The 17,307-nt window shown below is 43.3% G+C and overlaps 2 protein-coding genes across 2 annotated transcripts in view; one reads left to right on the top strand and one right to left on the bottom strand.

Moving 5' to 3' along the window:
* aco2 (aconitase 2, mitochondrial) overlaps window positions 1–7,276 on the bottom strand; it is a 55,629-nt gene extending 48,353 nt beyond the window's left edge. The window contains exon 1 of the mRNA XM_048521429.1: window positions 7,209–7,276. Coding sequence (XP_048377386.1) covers window positions 7,209–7,244 — 36 coding nt within the window. The 5' untranslated portion in view covers window positions 7,245–7,276. The remainder of the gene's footprint in view (window positions 1–7,208) is intronic.
* A 400-nt stretch (window positions 7,277–7,676) lies between these two features.
* phf5a (PHD finger protein 5A) overlaps window positions 7,677–17,307 on the top strand; it is a 39,046-nt gene continuing 29,415 nt past the window's right edge. Inside the window, exon 1 of the mRNA XM_048521492.2 lies at window positions 7,677–7,768. Within this exon, the coding sequence (XP_048377449.1) occupies window positions 7,717–7,768 (52 nt within the window). The 5' untranslated portion in view covers window positions 7,677–7,716. The remainder of the gene's footprint in view (window positions 7,769–17,307) is intronic.

Below are 17,307 nucleotides of genomic sequence, written 5' to 3'. Positions count from 1 at the left end.
GGCATATTAATAACAAGTAGGACAGAACACCAACGCTTCACTGGATCTTACACAGCACTGTGACAAAATGTTTGGTTGCAAACCCACCAACTCAGTGAGCAGGTCTAAAACCTCATCCACAACCTGAGCTTCTCAAAAACTTGAATCACCATGTCCATTATATCCAAGACTCTAAGTATTCTTGGTACTTAAGCTTCAAACACATTTGCCACTCATCCGTCTATACTTCATTGAATACAGACTTAGAGTCCTCATATGACAAACTCTTCATTTCCTAGGAACATCGTTGTAAACCTTCTCTGAATCCCCTCCAGTGGGGCAGCATATCCTTCCTTAGATACAGGGCGCAAAACTGCTCGCAACATTCCAAATGCAATCTGACCACAGCCTTGGACAGCCTAAGCAGCACAACCCTGCTATTGTAGTCTAGCCTTCTTGAATTGAATGCTAGCATTGCATTTGCTTTCCTAACTGCCAAGTGAACCTGCATTTTAACCTCAAGAAAATCCTGAACTAGAACCCCCTAGTTGTCCCTCAAATTTTTGAAGCCTTCCCCCAATTAGAAAATAGACTATACCTCTGTTTTACAGCCCCAAGTGCATCACCTCACACAGTCCTAATCTCTGAGCCTTCTGCAGTCTTCCCATTTCCTCAACTCTACCTGTCCCTCCACCTATTCTTGTGTCAGCTGCAAAACCTAGCATCAATGCCATCAGTTCCTTTGTCCAGGTCGTTAATGTACAATGTAAGTATTTGTGGTCCCAACATGGACACCGTGGAACTCCACTAGTCATTGGCTGCCATCTGAAAAACACCCCTTCATCCCCCCACTCTGCCTTCTCTCGTCAGCCAATCCTCTATTCATGTTGGCATAACACACCTAATAATAGCAAGGACTCATTTTGTTTAGCAGCCTCCTGTGCAGCACCTTCTGGGAACTGAAACACATCACACACCTTGACAAAGGAGCACCAAACTTGCTTGTTACCTCCTGAAAGAATTGTAAAAGATTTGGCAGGCTTGGCCTTCTCTTAATGAAACCATGCTGCCTCAGCCCTGTTTTGCCATGTATTGCCAAGTACTCTGCAATCTCGTTGTTAATAATACACTCTAAAATCCTAGCAACGACTGGTCAAGCTGACCACCCCATATCTGAGCCTCTGGCCAGCCTCCTTTGTTAAATAGGGGTGCTTACATAGCCATTTCACAGTCCTCTGGGACCCTCTCTGACTCCAATGATTCCTGGAGTATCACCACCCATGCTTCCACAATACCTCAGCCACCTGCTTCAAAACAGAGGTGTAGCCTATCTGAGCCAGGCAATTTATCCACTTTCAAACCTTTCAGCTTCCCCAGCACCTTCTCCTTAGCAATGACCATTACAATCACCGCTGCCTTCAACTCTCTTGGGCTCTGGTTAACACTGGTGACATCCATCATGAAGTACTTGAGAGTGAGACTTACAACAGAATTGGAGTCAAGGATCTCAAGGGATGCAGCAGAAGAATGGAAGGGTTTTTTTGGCTGCTTTTAGCTAAGCAGGAGGATTGGTGGCTACTTCGAGAATTTAAAAGGCAAGAGTTTTAATGTGTACTTGAGTTTCTAGTCCTTTCTCCACCTTTTTCTTGAAAAAAGGACATGTATGACAGATGGCAACATGTTTTAAAAAAAGGAAATAAAAATTACAACTAAGTGTGCAGAATGGGGATTCAAGTTAAAAAAGCAGGCATACCAGAATGATGAAATTAATAGTTGTATTGAAGACCTATAAAGGCGGCAGTGTGTAGGAACTACTGGACATTAAGGTGGCCCACAGCGAACACACCCGTAGCAAGTATTCGCATATTGAGCAAATTTGGAGGAGTTGAGAAACTGGAGACCGAGCTGCAGACATTGCGTCACATCATGGAAGAGCCTTTGCTCCAGGAGGCAGTTGCACTCCTTAGGTTAGTTATTTCAAACCTGGCCTGCGATCCAGGGCTGGAGGCTGTGATCGCAGGGGAGGCATGTAAGGAGACACAAAGGGTAGAGCTCAGGGAGACCTCTGGCCTTGCAACTGTCCAACAGCTACACTGTTGTCACAAGCCGTGACAGCAAGGGTGGGGTTGGCGGGCGGGGGGTGGAGGGGTGGAGGGGTGGTGGTGAGGAAACAGGAACATTGTATTTATAAGGGGAAATATCATTAGGGGATAGACACTGTTCTCTGCAACTGTCAGCTTGAGTGCCAAAGACTGTGTTGCCCGCCTAGTATTAGGTTAAGGACATCGCAAATCTGGAGAGGGACTTGGAGTGGTGTAGAGGGATGATCCAATCATCATGCATGTTGGTATCACGGACATTGATAGGATTGGAAAGGAGGTTCTACTGAAAGATTTGCAGCAATCACAGGTGCTAACCTTCATCCAATTCAAGTCACGCCACGTGACATCTAGAAGAGCTCGAGGCATTGGAAACTGCAAAGGCTATACAACCTAACAACATTCCAGGAGCAGTACTGAAGACTTGTGCTTTAGAACTTGCTGCTCCTCTAGCCAAGATCTTTCAGTATAGTTACAACTTCAGCATCTACCCAACAATGTGGAAAATTGCCTAGGTACGTCATGTGCACAAAAAACAGGACAAATCCAACCCAGCCAATTATTGCCCCAGTCTATTGTCAATCATCAATAAAGTGATGGTAGGTGCTATCGAGTAGCACCTGCTCAGTGTCACTCACTGACTGGGTTCCACCAGGTCCACTCAGCTCCTGACCTCATTATAGCCTTGTTTCAAACATGGACACAGGAGCTGAACACTAGAGGTGAGATAAAGTGAAGTGAGAATGCTAATCCTTAACATTACGCTGCATCTTACCAAGTACTGCATCAAGGAGCCCTAGCAAAACTGGAATGAATAGGAATTACAGGCAAGCTCTCTGCTGGTTGGAGTCACACCCGACACATAGGAAGGTGGTCGTGGTTGCTGGAGGTCAGTCACCTCAGCTCCAGGACATCTCCGCAGGAGTTCCTCAGGGCAGTGTCTGAGGCCCAACCATCTTCAGCTGCTTCATCAGTGATCTCCCCTTCATCATAGGGTCAATACTGGAGATGTTCACCAATGATTGCGCAACGTTCAGCACCATTCACAATTCCTGAGTCTCTAAAACAGTCCATATTCAAATACAACATCAGGACAATATCCAGGCTTGGGCTGATAAAGCAGTAAGTAACGTTCAGGTCACTAATGCCAGCCAATGACCATCACCAAATAAGGGACAATTTAACCACCTTTGATATTCTATGATGTAACCATCACTGATTTTTTTCATTATCAACTTATACACTGACCAGATGGGAGGGTGGGCGCAACAAATGCCGGCCTGCCAGCGATGCACACGTCACACAAATGAGTTTGTAAAAAGTTAGGAACTAAACTGAAAAGTAGAATCTCCAATGTAACAATCCTAAGAATACACCTCAGCAAACTGCCAGGCTAAATACAGCTAAGTATTTAAATAATAATAAATTGTGAAGCTGGATGAACACAGCCGGCCAAGCAGCATCTCAGGAGCACAAAAGCTGACGTTTCGGGCCTAGATTAAATAGATGGCTTAAGAGGGTGGTACAGTAGAAACGCGCTTCAGTTCACAGCACCCTGGCACTAGTACAGTTCTGGTGGGATGGTATTCACTAAAACAGTGCTTGGACTAGTGTCCTGGTAAAATTGAACACCTTGGGCTGTAAAGTGGGTTTAAACAAATTTATTATTTGCGAGTGGGGGGCGCAGATATACAAGTTTACAAAGCAGCGGGGTATGTTTGCATTGCAGGGTAATTACAATGAGTGGAATTTAACATTCAGTTTTGGGGGGGGACGGGAATTCAGCTTGAAAACAACTGTGCAGAACTTAAATAAGTATTACAAGTTAGGGCTTTCAAACAAGTAGATGGAGATGATGGCTATACTGATGATAATCTTCTAACAATCGCAGACAATTGGAAAACAGCCACCGTAACGCCCTGATTCAAAGAGGAGGAAGACACAAAAGAAGGCCGGTTAGCTTAACATCTGGTTCAAGGTTTAATTAACATTAAGGATGTTGTAACACAGCATCTAGAAACAGAACCTAATCAAGCAGAGTAAATATGAGTTTGAGGGGGATAAATCGTTCTGACAAATTTATCAGGTAATTGAGTAGGTAACAAACAGGTTAGATGAAGGGGTACTAGTCAATGTAAGATATTTGGATTTCTAAAAAACAATACAATTGGCACTCAGGGCTGTGGCCTGGGGTACAAGATCAGCTTGGGTTATTTGTGCATTGAACAAGCAACCTAATAGCTTGGACTATTCAAGAGAATATGTTCAAATCTCATTCTTGCTAATTTGATCTTAAGAATTCAACTTCAACAAAAGAAGAAATTAAAAGCTGATACATGACCACACAAAGCCATCAAATTGTAGCAAAATCCTAGCTGCTGCACTCATGCCTTTCAGGGATGAGGATCCTTTATCTTTACCCACTCTGCCACCTCTGTGCCTCCACTACCACCCCAATGATTGACTACTAGCTACACACAGTTCTACCAGCAACTCCTCAGAACAACTGGGATGGACAATTAATGCCATTATTGCCAGTGACATACATTCCCTGGAGAATGAATGAAACTGGCACTGTTGAGAATTTCCAGGTGGAATGTGCATCTTTGAATTTTAGGGATGCTTCAATTGATATCAAGGTGGCCGAACAGCAACACAACACTTAATACTATACCTTGACTGATAGATACAAAGTGACCAATTAAGCGAGATAACAAAGGATGCTCTGCACTGGTGGGTAGTGTTGGTGAAACTGTACCATTGGCAATGGGGCGTAAGAAGGACTAAAGGTTGAGTGAATGATACCCATAACTGTTTCAGAACTTGCTGTACTGATACAATCGCAATTTACTGGATTGTCACAGAGCAATGATATTTACTTAAAACCTGATGTTTAGAATCTGCTTTCCTATAACCAATTTTTTAAAAAAAATGCATATAATTGGATTCAGTTCCAACAGTTATCACATCTAAAGAAAATCACATTAAAAGTGGTGCTCTCACCCATAACAGAGTAAAAGAGAGATACCTCACATTGGCCTGTCCTTGATATCACCTGACTTGTTAATATTTAACCTCATGTGCAATTAGGAACTCTGCCAACTTTTTCTACGACGAAGTAAATGAGCTATCACATTCGCAAATAAAAAATACTGTGGCTTTTAGTGAAAATCCCTTTGCTAAAGACTAAAGTTTTGCACGAATGAAATGGGAGCTAGTCAGGGTGAAGGTGAATACTGAAGGCTTTAAACTTGCCTGTCAACAAGTTGCAAAAAGTGGATTTTCAAAAACATCACAATGTGTGGTTGTATCCCCATAATCCCTAATCTCACTTGATTTTAATCAATGGAGGGAGGAAAACAAGTAAATAAAGAAAAAAAAACTTAAAATAAAACTAAGTCCGGAAAGGAAGAAAAACTCTACAATCCATAACAATAGCATTCTATCAAGTCATGATACCATTGTACTCATCAATTCATAAACATACACTTGCAAAGCCTGCCCACTATCTTCAAGGCATAACTCTGAGTCTGGTAGACTACTCTCCACTTGCATCGATGGATGTAGCTTCAATAATATTCAAGAAACCTCATGCTATCCATAACAAAGTAGCCCTGCTTGTTTGGCATCTATCCATCACCTTCAACTGCTTCATTCACAGAGGCTCAGTTGTTAGCACAACCGCCTGACAGCACCAGGGACCCAGGTTCAATTCCAGCCTTGGGTGACTGTGTGGAGTTTGCACATTCTCCCCGTGTTTGCGTGGGTTTCCTCCGGGTGCTCCGGTTTCCTTCCACAGTTCAAAGATGTGCAGGCCAGGGTGGATTGAACGTGCTAAATTGCCCGTAGTGTTCAGGGATGAGTGAGTAGGGGGATGGGCCTGGATTCGATGATCTGAGGTTAGGTGTGGACTTGTTGGGCCAAAGGGCCTGTTTCCACACTGTAGGGATTCAATGCATAGTGGCAGCAATGTGTAACATTGACAAGATACATTGCATCAACTTACCAAGCTATATACAACAGGGCTTCTAAACCTATAGTCTCTACTGCCTGGAAGGTCAAAGGCAGCATGTAAGTGGGAAAACTTCCACCTGTACATTCCCCTCCAAATAACACCCTCTTAACTTGGAACTTTATCACATTCTTTCACTGTTGCTGGGTCAGAATCCTATTACTTCCTTTCTGGCAGCACTGCAGAAACACCTAAACACACACAAACTGCAGTCGTTCAAGAAATGAACTATCACCACCTTCCCAAGCAATAAAGATGGGAAGTCAATAGTCATCTACTCAGTATGAGCCACATCACTTGAAAGAAGAATGCCAAAGTTTTCTCTTTAAAGTGAGCAGATTTATCCATGTACTTAATCTGTTCAGTACAACACTTGGCCATCCCTCAGTTCCTATAACAGGGATTCTACCCAAAATATCAACTTGCCCAAGGATTGATGAATTGGCAGTCATGCATGCATGCATTACATACAAGGGGATGATTGGCCTACGGCCTCATTTTGATCAGTATTCCTGTTGGCCCCACTTTGGGCCCTGCAATGTTCTTTTAAGCATTTGTCCCATTCTGAAAGACAAGGGTTTTATTGCGTTTCTTTAAAACCGGTTATATGTCAGATTCGTCAGTGTTTTTTTTAAAAAAGTCTACGCGTTTGCGAGGTTTTTATAGCGATAATTCGATAAAAATCCAAAAGGAGCTTACGATACGGCCTTAAACAAGGCATGAGGTTGATAGGAGAGAACTAATTAGTGACTGCATTTAAAGAGAGCGCAGCAGATTGGAGCAGGACTGGGGTCACCTTGCCGTCACCTTGGGGCAGAGTGCTGGCCTTAGACCCTACCTTCCGCTCTGCCTTTCTGTAAACCGAAACTTAAAACTTGCAACTCTCTTTTCACCACCGCCCGCCTTCGAATAAAATCCCCAGCGGGGTGCACCCGGCAAGTGAACTGGTTGCCATGGGGATCGAGCCCCGGTTAAAAATCACGGCGTCGGGCCGCAGGTTTACTTTTGTTTACTCTAGGATGACAGTGGAGGGGGGGGGGACGCTGCTCAGCCTGACACCCCTCCACAACCCGCCCCCCCTCCGCCTCGGGTTATGCGAAGCGCCGCACTATCTTTACCTGGTACCCGCGGAGAAACAGGACACGCGCCGCCATTTTGTTCACTGACAAAGATGTCGCAGGGTGATGACGTCACAAACAGCCCCTTTAAAAGACAGCCAAAGGTCCGATCCGCTCAGTGACAAACATTGTTGACAATCGCTGATCTTTATTCACCACAAATGACAACGTACAGCTTACTCAAATAAACATATTGAAATAACAAAATTATATCACAGTGATGCTTTCTCTGAATCAACCCCATGATTACGTTTTATTGAAATATTATCCTTATATGTCCTCCTACCGGAAGTGATGATAGCCAGCCCGCCCACGTCCTCGCCGTCTTTTAAAAGTTTATGATTGGAGTTTTCTTTGGGCCGCTATTAAGTTTCAATGGAATAAAGTTCCAGTTGGTTGCGTTGAATCTTTATCAATTTTAAATACGTTGGATGAACGCGCTGGGTTAAGGGTCAAAGTTCGAGCGGAAGTGCCTCTTGGCGGCTGTGTGTGGCGGTCGGAATGAAAGATGGCGAAGCATCATCCAGATCTGATCTTCTGTAGGAAGCAGGCCGGCGTGGGTACGTGGGTGAGGGGAATAAACCCATACCGAGTGTGTGTGCGCGCAATCGGATCAGAATTATCCAGCAAGGCCTTTTTGGGGCTACCACGTGGGCCAGCCAGGCTCTCCCCTCCCTGCCCCCTTCACCACTTTCCTCCCCCAGCCCTCACTGCTCCCTCGCCACACTCCCTTCCCCCTTGTCCGGCACTTGCCCCTGTAGCCAGTCAATCAGGGTATTACGGGCGTCTATTTGGAGAGAAACTCTGGAAGTTGATGGGAGGTAGGGCACAGGGAGCGGTGATCGGAAGAACCTGGGGATCTACGTGCACTTTAAAGTTGACCGGCTACGCTGGGAAGGTTACTAAAAGGAAAGTGCGACGCTAGGCTTTACAAATAGAAATTGCAACCACCAATGAAGAGAACTTCACTAAACCCTTAGTAAACTGCGGTTCTGACGAGTTAGTATCTACACTGCGTGTTAGAAAGGTTTTTTAAAAAAAAAACTCAAAATGAAGGAGCGGGTGAGATTTATTGTGATGGATTCAAAGTAAATGGTAAACGAATAAGAGATTGTATGGGTGGGGACATGGAATTTATTGGCTGAATTGCCATGTTCTGAAAGTGGTGGAAACATTTAATAACAGTGACAATTAGGCCATGATAAATTGAATCCAAATGGACTAGTCCACACAGCTTTGAAGTGGTTGCTATGTAACCTGAGTTGTCTACAAACATGCCTAATCTCAACAAATATGTGAAAAAATCTTTATTTTTAAAATTTGTTTATACCTTAGTGTGGCCTGTACTCTGACAGTAAAGGCATTGATAAAATTTTAGCTGTGAAAGATCAATATAATCCTTTTCTGTATGTCATGCTGTCTGTGGATAAATGCGACACTACCTGCCTTATCATTAATGCAATCACTAGGTGTATACTTGATGGGGAGGATGCCTGATTGTCGGATTGTTGTTCTTGTCCTTCACAATGATTGACAAACTTAAAGATGGAATCTCCCACTCCTTCATAATGTCCACTTTTTCATTTCTCACCACTGTTTTCTGTTTGCTGCATTAACTTCACTTTGTCTCCAACCAGCTGCATTTCTAACTTTATCACAGGTTTAACCATGTTTGTAGCGTTTGCGCTGTAGATGGGCCTAACTCCAGTTCTGATTTGTTTACACAGAATAGCTGGATGGGTTCAGCTGGTCCAGAACTTCACCTTATTATAGGGATCCTGCTGTTGAATTTTTAATTCTTCTGACAGGAATGAGTAACAACTTTGCCACAGCCTGAGTTTCTGTAAAATGTAGGAGCGGAAGGGGCTCATTGAATCTGCTCCACCATTCAGTGAGATCTCTGACTGAGTTAATAATCCTGAATTTCACTTTCCTGCCTTTTCCCCATAACCCTTGAATCCTTTAGTGATTAAAAATCTGTCTGTCTCAGTCTTGATTACACTTAATGACCCAGCCTTGATAGCTTTCTGGAGATTCACAGCCCTCTGAGAGAAAAAATTTCCTTCTTGTCTTTTGTCCTAACCAGGTGACCCATTATTCTGAAATGCCCTTTGGTCCTGGACTATCCCACAAGGGGAATCAAACTCTCTGCATCTACCCTGTCTAGCTCCCTAAGAATATTATGTTTCATTAAGGTTGCTTGTCACTCCACCAAGTGCAGGCCAAACTTACTCAATCTCTCCTAAGAAAGTTTCTCCATTACCAGAAATCAAACCTAGGGAACCTCCTGTGTACTGCATCTACTACTGACGTCCCCTTCCTTGGATAAGGGGAGCAAAGCATCACAGTATTCTAGGTGTGGTCTGATTTTGCTTTGTGCAGTTTTAGCAAGAGATCCCTATTTTAGTGCTTATTGTCCTTGATTTAATCAAATTCAACACATTGGGTTTTTGCAGTGAGAGAGAAACAGGACGAGTTGATTAGTGCTTTCAGAGAACCAGCAGGCTCAATAGACTGATTGGCCTCCTATTGTACTGTATCACGCTAAACCCAATTTGCCAATGTGATCCATAATTCCCTCCAATCTCTTCATGGGCCATAACTTGTCATCTAATTTAGTGATGACTTGAGTAAAAGAAGAGCATTGAGTATCCAACCCCCACCCAAAAAAGGCAATGAATGTCAGAGTGCATATGAATTTGAAAGATATGAAACCAAGGCAGAAAAACAAAACGCATGTTGTCAACAAACCAATTCAGTGCTCAGAAAGTCTCTAGGCATGGAAACCTGTTCCCTAATGTTAATATATTATTAATATAATGTTAATTCCTTTGTTGCGGGATATTAAAAAGCCCAGTAAAGTGTTCCAAAATTTGTCATTGATTGGATCCAGAGACATTGTGGGTAATTGACCAGTACATGGGTCCATCATCACTTTTGGCAAATTAAAGCCCATTGTGTTTAAATGACTACAGAACAAGAAGCAGTGGAAGGGTTGTAATCTGGAGGTAAGTGTACAGCAGTGCCCTCTTGAGGTCAGTGCTTGAACAATTATTTCATTTGACATGGTGGTGACTTGGCCTCGGGTGTGACTGGCATAAGCTTTGGAATGTTGTAACGATGAGGAACATGGTTTGAGACCTCAGGAGTCCTTAAGCGGTGAAATGGACTGACCCATGACTGATGAATTTTAACATTCTTTGCAGTGGTATAGTTTGCTTTGAGGAATGAGAGGCAATATAAACTCTTAATTATATTTATTTGCTACCTGAACGCAGTTCTCTGCACAAATCATAATCTTCACCAACAGTAGGGAAAGAAGCCAGGTCCTAAATCTATTCCACCTGGAGCAGCGACTGAACCCCATGCTATTGGCACCAGCCTGGTCCGTAACTACAGTCCATTCAACTGGTCCCCCAAAAACCCCAAGTTGCTGTTGTGTAACCTGTGCTGTTAGATTTGTGTTGTAGTCTGGAGCAATGGACGCAAGGAACTCCACTCCTTTCCAACATGAAGCTGGCAAGGAATCTCTCCTTGTTCTTACTGCCTGCTGTTGGTGTGTGTAGCAGATTGCTGATCATCCTGACACAAACACACCTTCATTGGCCTTTGAATGCTGTCATGGGATTCAAACCAGGAAGTTCTGGCTCAGGCAAGCCCCTGCACTACGAGATCCTCCAATGTGAACTAAGTGGTATAATTGGTTGGAGGAAAAGAAATACCTGAAGGTGCATTAGAACATAGAACATTACAGCACAGTACAGGCCCTTCGGCCCTCGATGTTGTGCCGACCTGTAATTCTGATCTCCAGCCCATCTAACCTACACTATTCCATGTACGTCCATATGCTTGTCCAATGACGACTTAAATGTACCTAAAGTTGACGAATCTACTACTGTTGCAGGCAAAGCATTCCATTCCCTTACTACTCTCTGAGTAAAGAAACTACCTCTGACATCTGTCCTATATCTTTCACTCCTCAATTTAAAGCTATGCCCCCTCGTGCTCGCCGTCACCATCCTAGGAAAAAGGATCTCCCTATTCACCCTATCTGACCCTCTGATTATTTTATATGTTTCAATTAAGTCACCTCTCCACCTTCTCTCTAATGAAAACAGCCTCAAGTCCCTCAGCCTTTCTTGTAAGACCTTCCCTCTATACCAGGCAACATGCTAGTAAATCTCCTCTGCACCCTTTCCAAAGCTTCCACATCCTTCTTATAATGCGGTGACCAGAACTGTACACAATACTCCAAGTGCGGCCGCACCAGAGTTTTGTACAGCTTCACCATAACCTCTTGGTTACGGAACTCGATCCCTCTATTAATACAAGCTAAAACACTGTATGCCTTCTTAACAGCCCTGTCAACCTGGATGGCAACTTTCAAGGATCTGTGTACATGGACACCGAGATCTCTCTGCACATCTACGCTACTAAGAATCTTACCATTAGCCCTGTACTTTGCCTTCTGGTTACTCCTACCAAAGTGCATCACCTCACACTTGTCTGCATTAAACTCCATTTGCCACCTCTCAGCCCAGCTCTGCAGCTTATCTATGTCTCTCTGCAATCTACAGCATCCTTCGTCACTATCCACAACTCCACCAACCTTAGTGTCGTCTGCAAATTTACTAACCCATCCTTCTATGCCCTCATCCAGGTCATTTATAAAAATGACAAACAAGCAGTGGACCCAACACCGACCCTTGCGGTACACCACTAGTAACTGCTCTCCAGGATGAACATTTCCCATCAACTACCACCCTCTGTCTTTTTTCAGCAAGCCAATTTCCAATCCAAACTGCTATATCCCCCACAATTCCATTCCTCTGCATTTTGTACAATAGCCTATTGGGAACCTTATCGAACGCCTTGCAGAAATCCATATACACCACATCAACCGGTTTACTCTCATCTACCTGTTTGGTCACCTTCTCAAAGAACTCAATAAGATTTGTGAGGCACGACCTTCCCTTCACAAAACCGTGCTGACTATCCCTAATCAATTTATTCTTTTCTAGATGATTATAAATCCTATCCCTTATAACCTTTTCCAACACTTTACCGACAACTGAGGTAAGGCTCACAGGTCTATAATTACCAGGGTTGTCTCTACTCCCCTTCTTGAACAGGGGAACCACATTTGCTATCCTCTAGTCATCTGGCACTATTCCTGTAGACAATGACGAGTTAAAGATCAATGCCAAAGGCTCAGCAATCTCCTCCCTGGCTTCCCAGAGGATCCGAGGATAGATCCCATCCGGCCCAGGGGACTTATCTATCTTCACCCTCTGTAAGATTTCTAATACCTCTTCCTTGTGAACCTCAATCCCACCTAGTCTACTAGCCTGTATCTCAGTATTCTCCTCGACAACATTGTCGTTTTCTAGAGTGAATACTGTTGAAAAATATTCACTTAGCACTTCCCATATCTCATCTGACTCCACACACAACTTACCACTGCTATCCTTGATTGGCCGTAATCGTACTTTTGTCATTCTTTTATTCCTTAAATACCTATAGAAAGCCTTAGGGTTTACCCTGATCCTATCTGCCAACAACTTCTCATGTCTCCTCCTGGCTCTTCTGAGCTCTCTCTTTAGGTCTTTCCTGGCTACCTCGTAGCCCTCAAGTGCCCTAACTGAGCCTTCACATCTCATCCTAACATAAGCTGCCGCCTTCCTCTTGACCAGAGATTCCACCTGCTTCGTAAACCACGGCTCCCGCACTCTACAGCTTCCTCCCTGCCTGACAGGTACATATTTATCTAGGACACAGGAGCTTTTCCTTGAATAAGCTCCACGTTTCTACTGTGCCCATCCCCTGCAGTTTCCTTCCCCATCCTATGTTCCCTAAATCTTGCCTAATCTCATCGTAATTGCCTTTCCCCCAGCTATAACTCTTGCCCAGTGGTATACACCTATCCCTTTCCATCACTGAAGTAAACATAACAGAATTGTGATCGCTATCGCCAAAGTGCACACCTACTTCCAAATCTAACACCTGGCCAGGCTCATTACCCAGTATCAAATCTAATGTGGCTTCGCCCCTTGTTGGTCTATCTACATACTGTGTCAGTGACAGGAAAACATTGTTTAGAAAAGCATGTGGGAAATCTTAGAGTTATTCATAATGGTAGAAAGTGCAAGAGAAATGCAGTGTGATGGAAAACCTTTGCTAAACCTCATTTGCGATTATTATTGTATTAAATTGGGTACCATCCTTTTATGAAGGCCTTGAAGTGCTTGCAGAAAGTTGTGTGGAGAAGTTGAGTCAGTCTTAGAGCAGAGAAGGTTGGGGAGGATTAATAGAGGCATTAAAAATAATGTACAAACTTGCTAGTAAATAAGAGGGAACCATTTACAGCCGCTGAGGGGTTGATAACTAAAGAATGAAGTAACAAGAGGGGTTTTTGTCTTGGATAGTGAATCATTGTGATCTGAAACATAGTTCTTTAACGGCTGGGGAAGCTGATTCAATACTAACTTTTTCAAAAGAATTGAATCAGTACTTGAAAAGTCTGCCAACTGTGGAGGAGAAGCAGACGACTGGAACTAATCTGATCTCTCTTCCAGAGCAGTGGCACAGCCTGGATTGGCCAAGGAGCCAGTTCTGCTACAACGTCATCGTTGCCTTCAGGTTTTTGTTGTGATGAGAAGCATCTTAATCATGACGTTCTGGCTTGTGTAGAGAAGGACATGGATACATTACCGTAACTGCTGCATCATGACAGTCACTAAAGTATGGAAGGGCAAGTGTGTTATATATTTTTGATTTGAAGAAACTTGGAAGAAAATCCTTCATTTGTTGGAAGTGAAACTAATATGAAATGATCTGACAGATTCAGATCTTTTCTTGCTGTAGAAATCAGTCTTACTGATGACTCTCTCCTCGACAAATGTAGGACTAAACTTGGTGTTGTGTTGAGTATAGTATTATATACATACTTTGCTTGTATGTACTCCAGTTCAGGTATATCTATTGTTTTTGATTCTGGCTAAGCAGCTTTGTTATTGCAGAGCTTCAGAAACTACGTATCAACTTTAATTCATTGACCTAGATTTTTCTGGTAACTTGTGCCATTCAGTCAGTGCATTTCAATGTTTTGATTATTTGTTCAAGGCACATGGGCCTTGCTGGAAAGGCCAAGGACAATTTTGAGTGACGATAAATATTGAAGGTTTGAATCTCTGCACTGTGAGGTGTAAATGCACCCAGAGCACTGTTAAGGTGGGAGGTCTTGACCCAACAACAGTAAATGAATGGCAGTGTAGATCTGAGTCACACTGATTTGTGACCTGGACAAGAACTCGCATGTGGTAGCCTTTCCCTGTCTCTCCTGCCCACATCCTTCTAGATGAGAGAGGTTGCAGGTTTGGAAGGTGCTGTTGTATGGGGCCTTGGTGAATTCCTACAGTACATCTTGTAGATGGTGCATTTTGCTAGACATCAGCAAAGATTTTGCTAGTGGCAGGAGGAGGACTTGGGCTACCTCCTGTCTTGCTGTCCAGGGAAATCTGAGACAAATGGTATCCCAGGTTTAATAACAAGAAACCACATATGAGAGAACCGCAGAAAATAGGAAAAGGAGTAAGCCATTCAGCCCCTGGGACCTGCTGTGCCATTCTGTTATATCATGGTTGATCGTCTACTCAATGTCACTTTCCCACACAAGCCTTGACATTATTAGTCTCCAGAAATGTTTTGATTCTATTGGCTTTTATTTGAGCATGATACTAAATAAAAACCAAAACAACTGCAGATCCAGTAAATCAGGAACAAGAGCGGAAGCTAGTAAGAACTGCCGATGCTGGAGTCGGAGATAAGTGTGGAGCTGGAGGAGCACAGCACGCCAGGCAGCATCAGAGGGGCAGGAAAGTTGACATTTTTGGGTCAGGGCCTTTCTTCAGAAAAGCTCAGCAGGTCTGGCAGCATGTGCGAAGAAGAAATTAGAGTTAACATTTTGGCATCAGAGGAAGGATTACTGAACCCAAAACATCAACTTTGATTTTATTTTCTTCGCACATGCTGCCAGACTTGCTGAGCTTTTCCAGCAATTTCTGTTTTTGTTCTTTATTTGAGCATGCTTTGACTGCCCATGGAGCTGGAGAATTCCAAAGATCTGCAACTGAGGGAAGAAGTTTCTCTTCAATTGCGATATCAATGGTTTAGTGCTAATTCTGAGACTACGTTTCCTAGTTTTAGACTCACCAGGCAGGGAAACATTGCATTTACATATATACAATGGCACCAGTTAATTATTCTGGTTGATGTGGGTAATTAAATGATGGTAATCCCATTGAATATCATGGGATTCTTGCCTGTTGGAGATGATAATTGTCTGTGACTTGGGTGATGCAAATGTTTTTTGCTGGATACCAGCTTGAGGCTGTGTTATCCAGGCCTTGTTGCAGGTAGACATGAGTTGTTTCAATATCTGAGGAGTTATGAATAGTATTAATTAGTTGTAATTTTATTATGAATTAAGTAAAACCAGTGATAAAGTAGCTGAAGGTAATTGATCCAAGGATACTTTCTTGAGGAACTTGTGTTTTCATGTGCTCGACACCAAGTGTAACGATCTTCCTCTGTGCTTCATATAATTTGGAGGAGTGGACAGTTTCTCCTCCTCCTTCTCCCCTCTCACCTTGGCAACCCATAATCCCAATTCTCAAACAATGATGGGAGGAAAGACAAATAGACGGATGTTAATGGAAGTTACTTTCCTTTCACTTCAGGAATTCAGCCCTTTTGTCCCTGTCTGGACCCAGGCGCTCATAGGGTCAGAAGCTAATTTGTCCGGTTAGAACCCAAGCCAAGATCTTAATGATGCTGTTGACAACACCTCCCATCACTTTGATAATTGAGAGAAGACTGATGATGTGATAATTGTCAGATTGGCTTCGTTTTAATTTTTTGTGAACAGACTATACCTAGGCAATTCCCCATGCTGTGATGTCAATGCTGGTGTTGTAGCTCTACTGAAACAGCTTGGCTGGGAGCTCAGGTAGTTACATAGAAACAAAGAGAACATGAATGGGCTATACAGTCCCTTGAGACTGCTCTGCCCTTCATTTGTTTGTGGCTAGTCATCAAGCTTAACCCTAATCCTGCGCCCACCCCCTCACCCTGTCCCCTCTTTGGCCACAAGTTTCTCTTAAACATAATATTTTGGCCTCAATCACTTTGTATAACAGTGATTTCAACAGGCTCACCACTCTCTGGGTGAGGAAATTTCTCCTCATCTCAGACCTACAAGAATTACCCCTCCTCTTTAAACTATGATCCTTAGTTCTGGGCTCCCCCTCCATTTAGAAACATCCATCCTTCCTCTATCTAACCTGCCCAGACCTGTTAGATTTTGAAAGATTTCTGAGATACCGTGTTCCTCCTCTCTCCCATTCTTCTAAACTCCCAGTGAATACAATTCTAACTGGCTCAGTTGCTATTTAGCCATCAGTCCTGCTTTCAATTTGGAAATTAATTTGTTTTTTTTTCCATTTTTAGAGCATATCTCTTCACCCCCAACTGCAGACTGTTGTCAGGGCCTGTACTCTTTGTTGTATTCAATGTGTTCAGGCATTTCTTATGGAATTAACCAGATTAGCTGAAGATGGGCATCAGTAATGCTAGGAACCTCTGGAAGAGGTCTCAATGCATCATCCATTGGCACTTCAAACTGAAAATGGCTGCCTTGTCTTTTGCTTGAGTCACTGGGCACTGTCCTCGTTCAGGATGAGGAGGTCCATTGAGCCATCTCTTTCTGCCAGTTGTTTGTTTAACCACCACTATTCAGGGCTATCTATGGCAGGATGCCGATCTCCTCTCTCGTTTCTGGATTTTAGTGTGGCTTAGCTCTGACTAGCTTTCTTCTCCTAGTTGGTGTCTCCTTTTTTTTTAAAGAAGTATTCTTCATTTTGTTATAAAATCATAAAATCCCTACAGGGTGCAGCAGGCCATTTGGCCCATCAAGTCCACAGCAACTGTCTGAAGAGCATACGACCCAGACCCACCCCCTACCCCTACGCCTGTAACCCTACATTACCCCATGCTAATCTACCTAGCCTGCACATCTTCGGATTGTAGAAGGAAACTGAAG

This window comes from Stegostoma tigrinum, chromosome 38 (genome assembly GCF_030684315.1).
Source record: "Stegostoma tigrinum isolate sSteTig4 chromosome 38, sSteTig4.hap1, whole genome shotgun sequence".
NCBI classification, from domain to species: domain Eukaryota; kingdom Metazoa; phylum Chordata; class Chondrichthyes; order Orectolobiformes; family Stegostomatidae; genus Stegostoma; species Stegostoma tigrinum.
The sequence above is the reverse complement of the archived record's forward strand: the minus strand, read 5'-3'. Positions and strand labels throughout refer to the sequence as shown.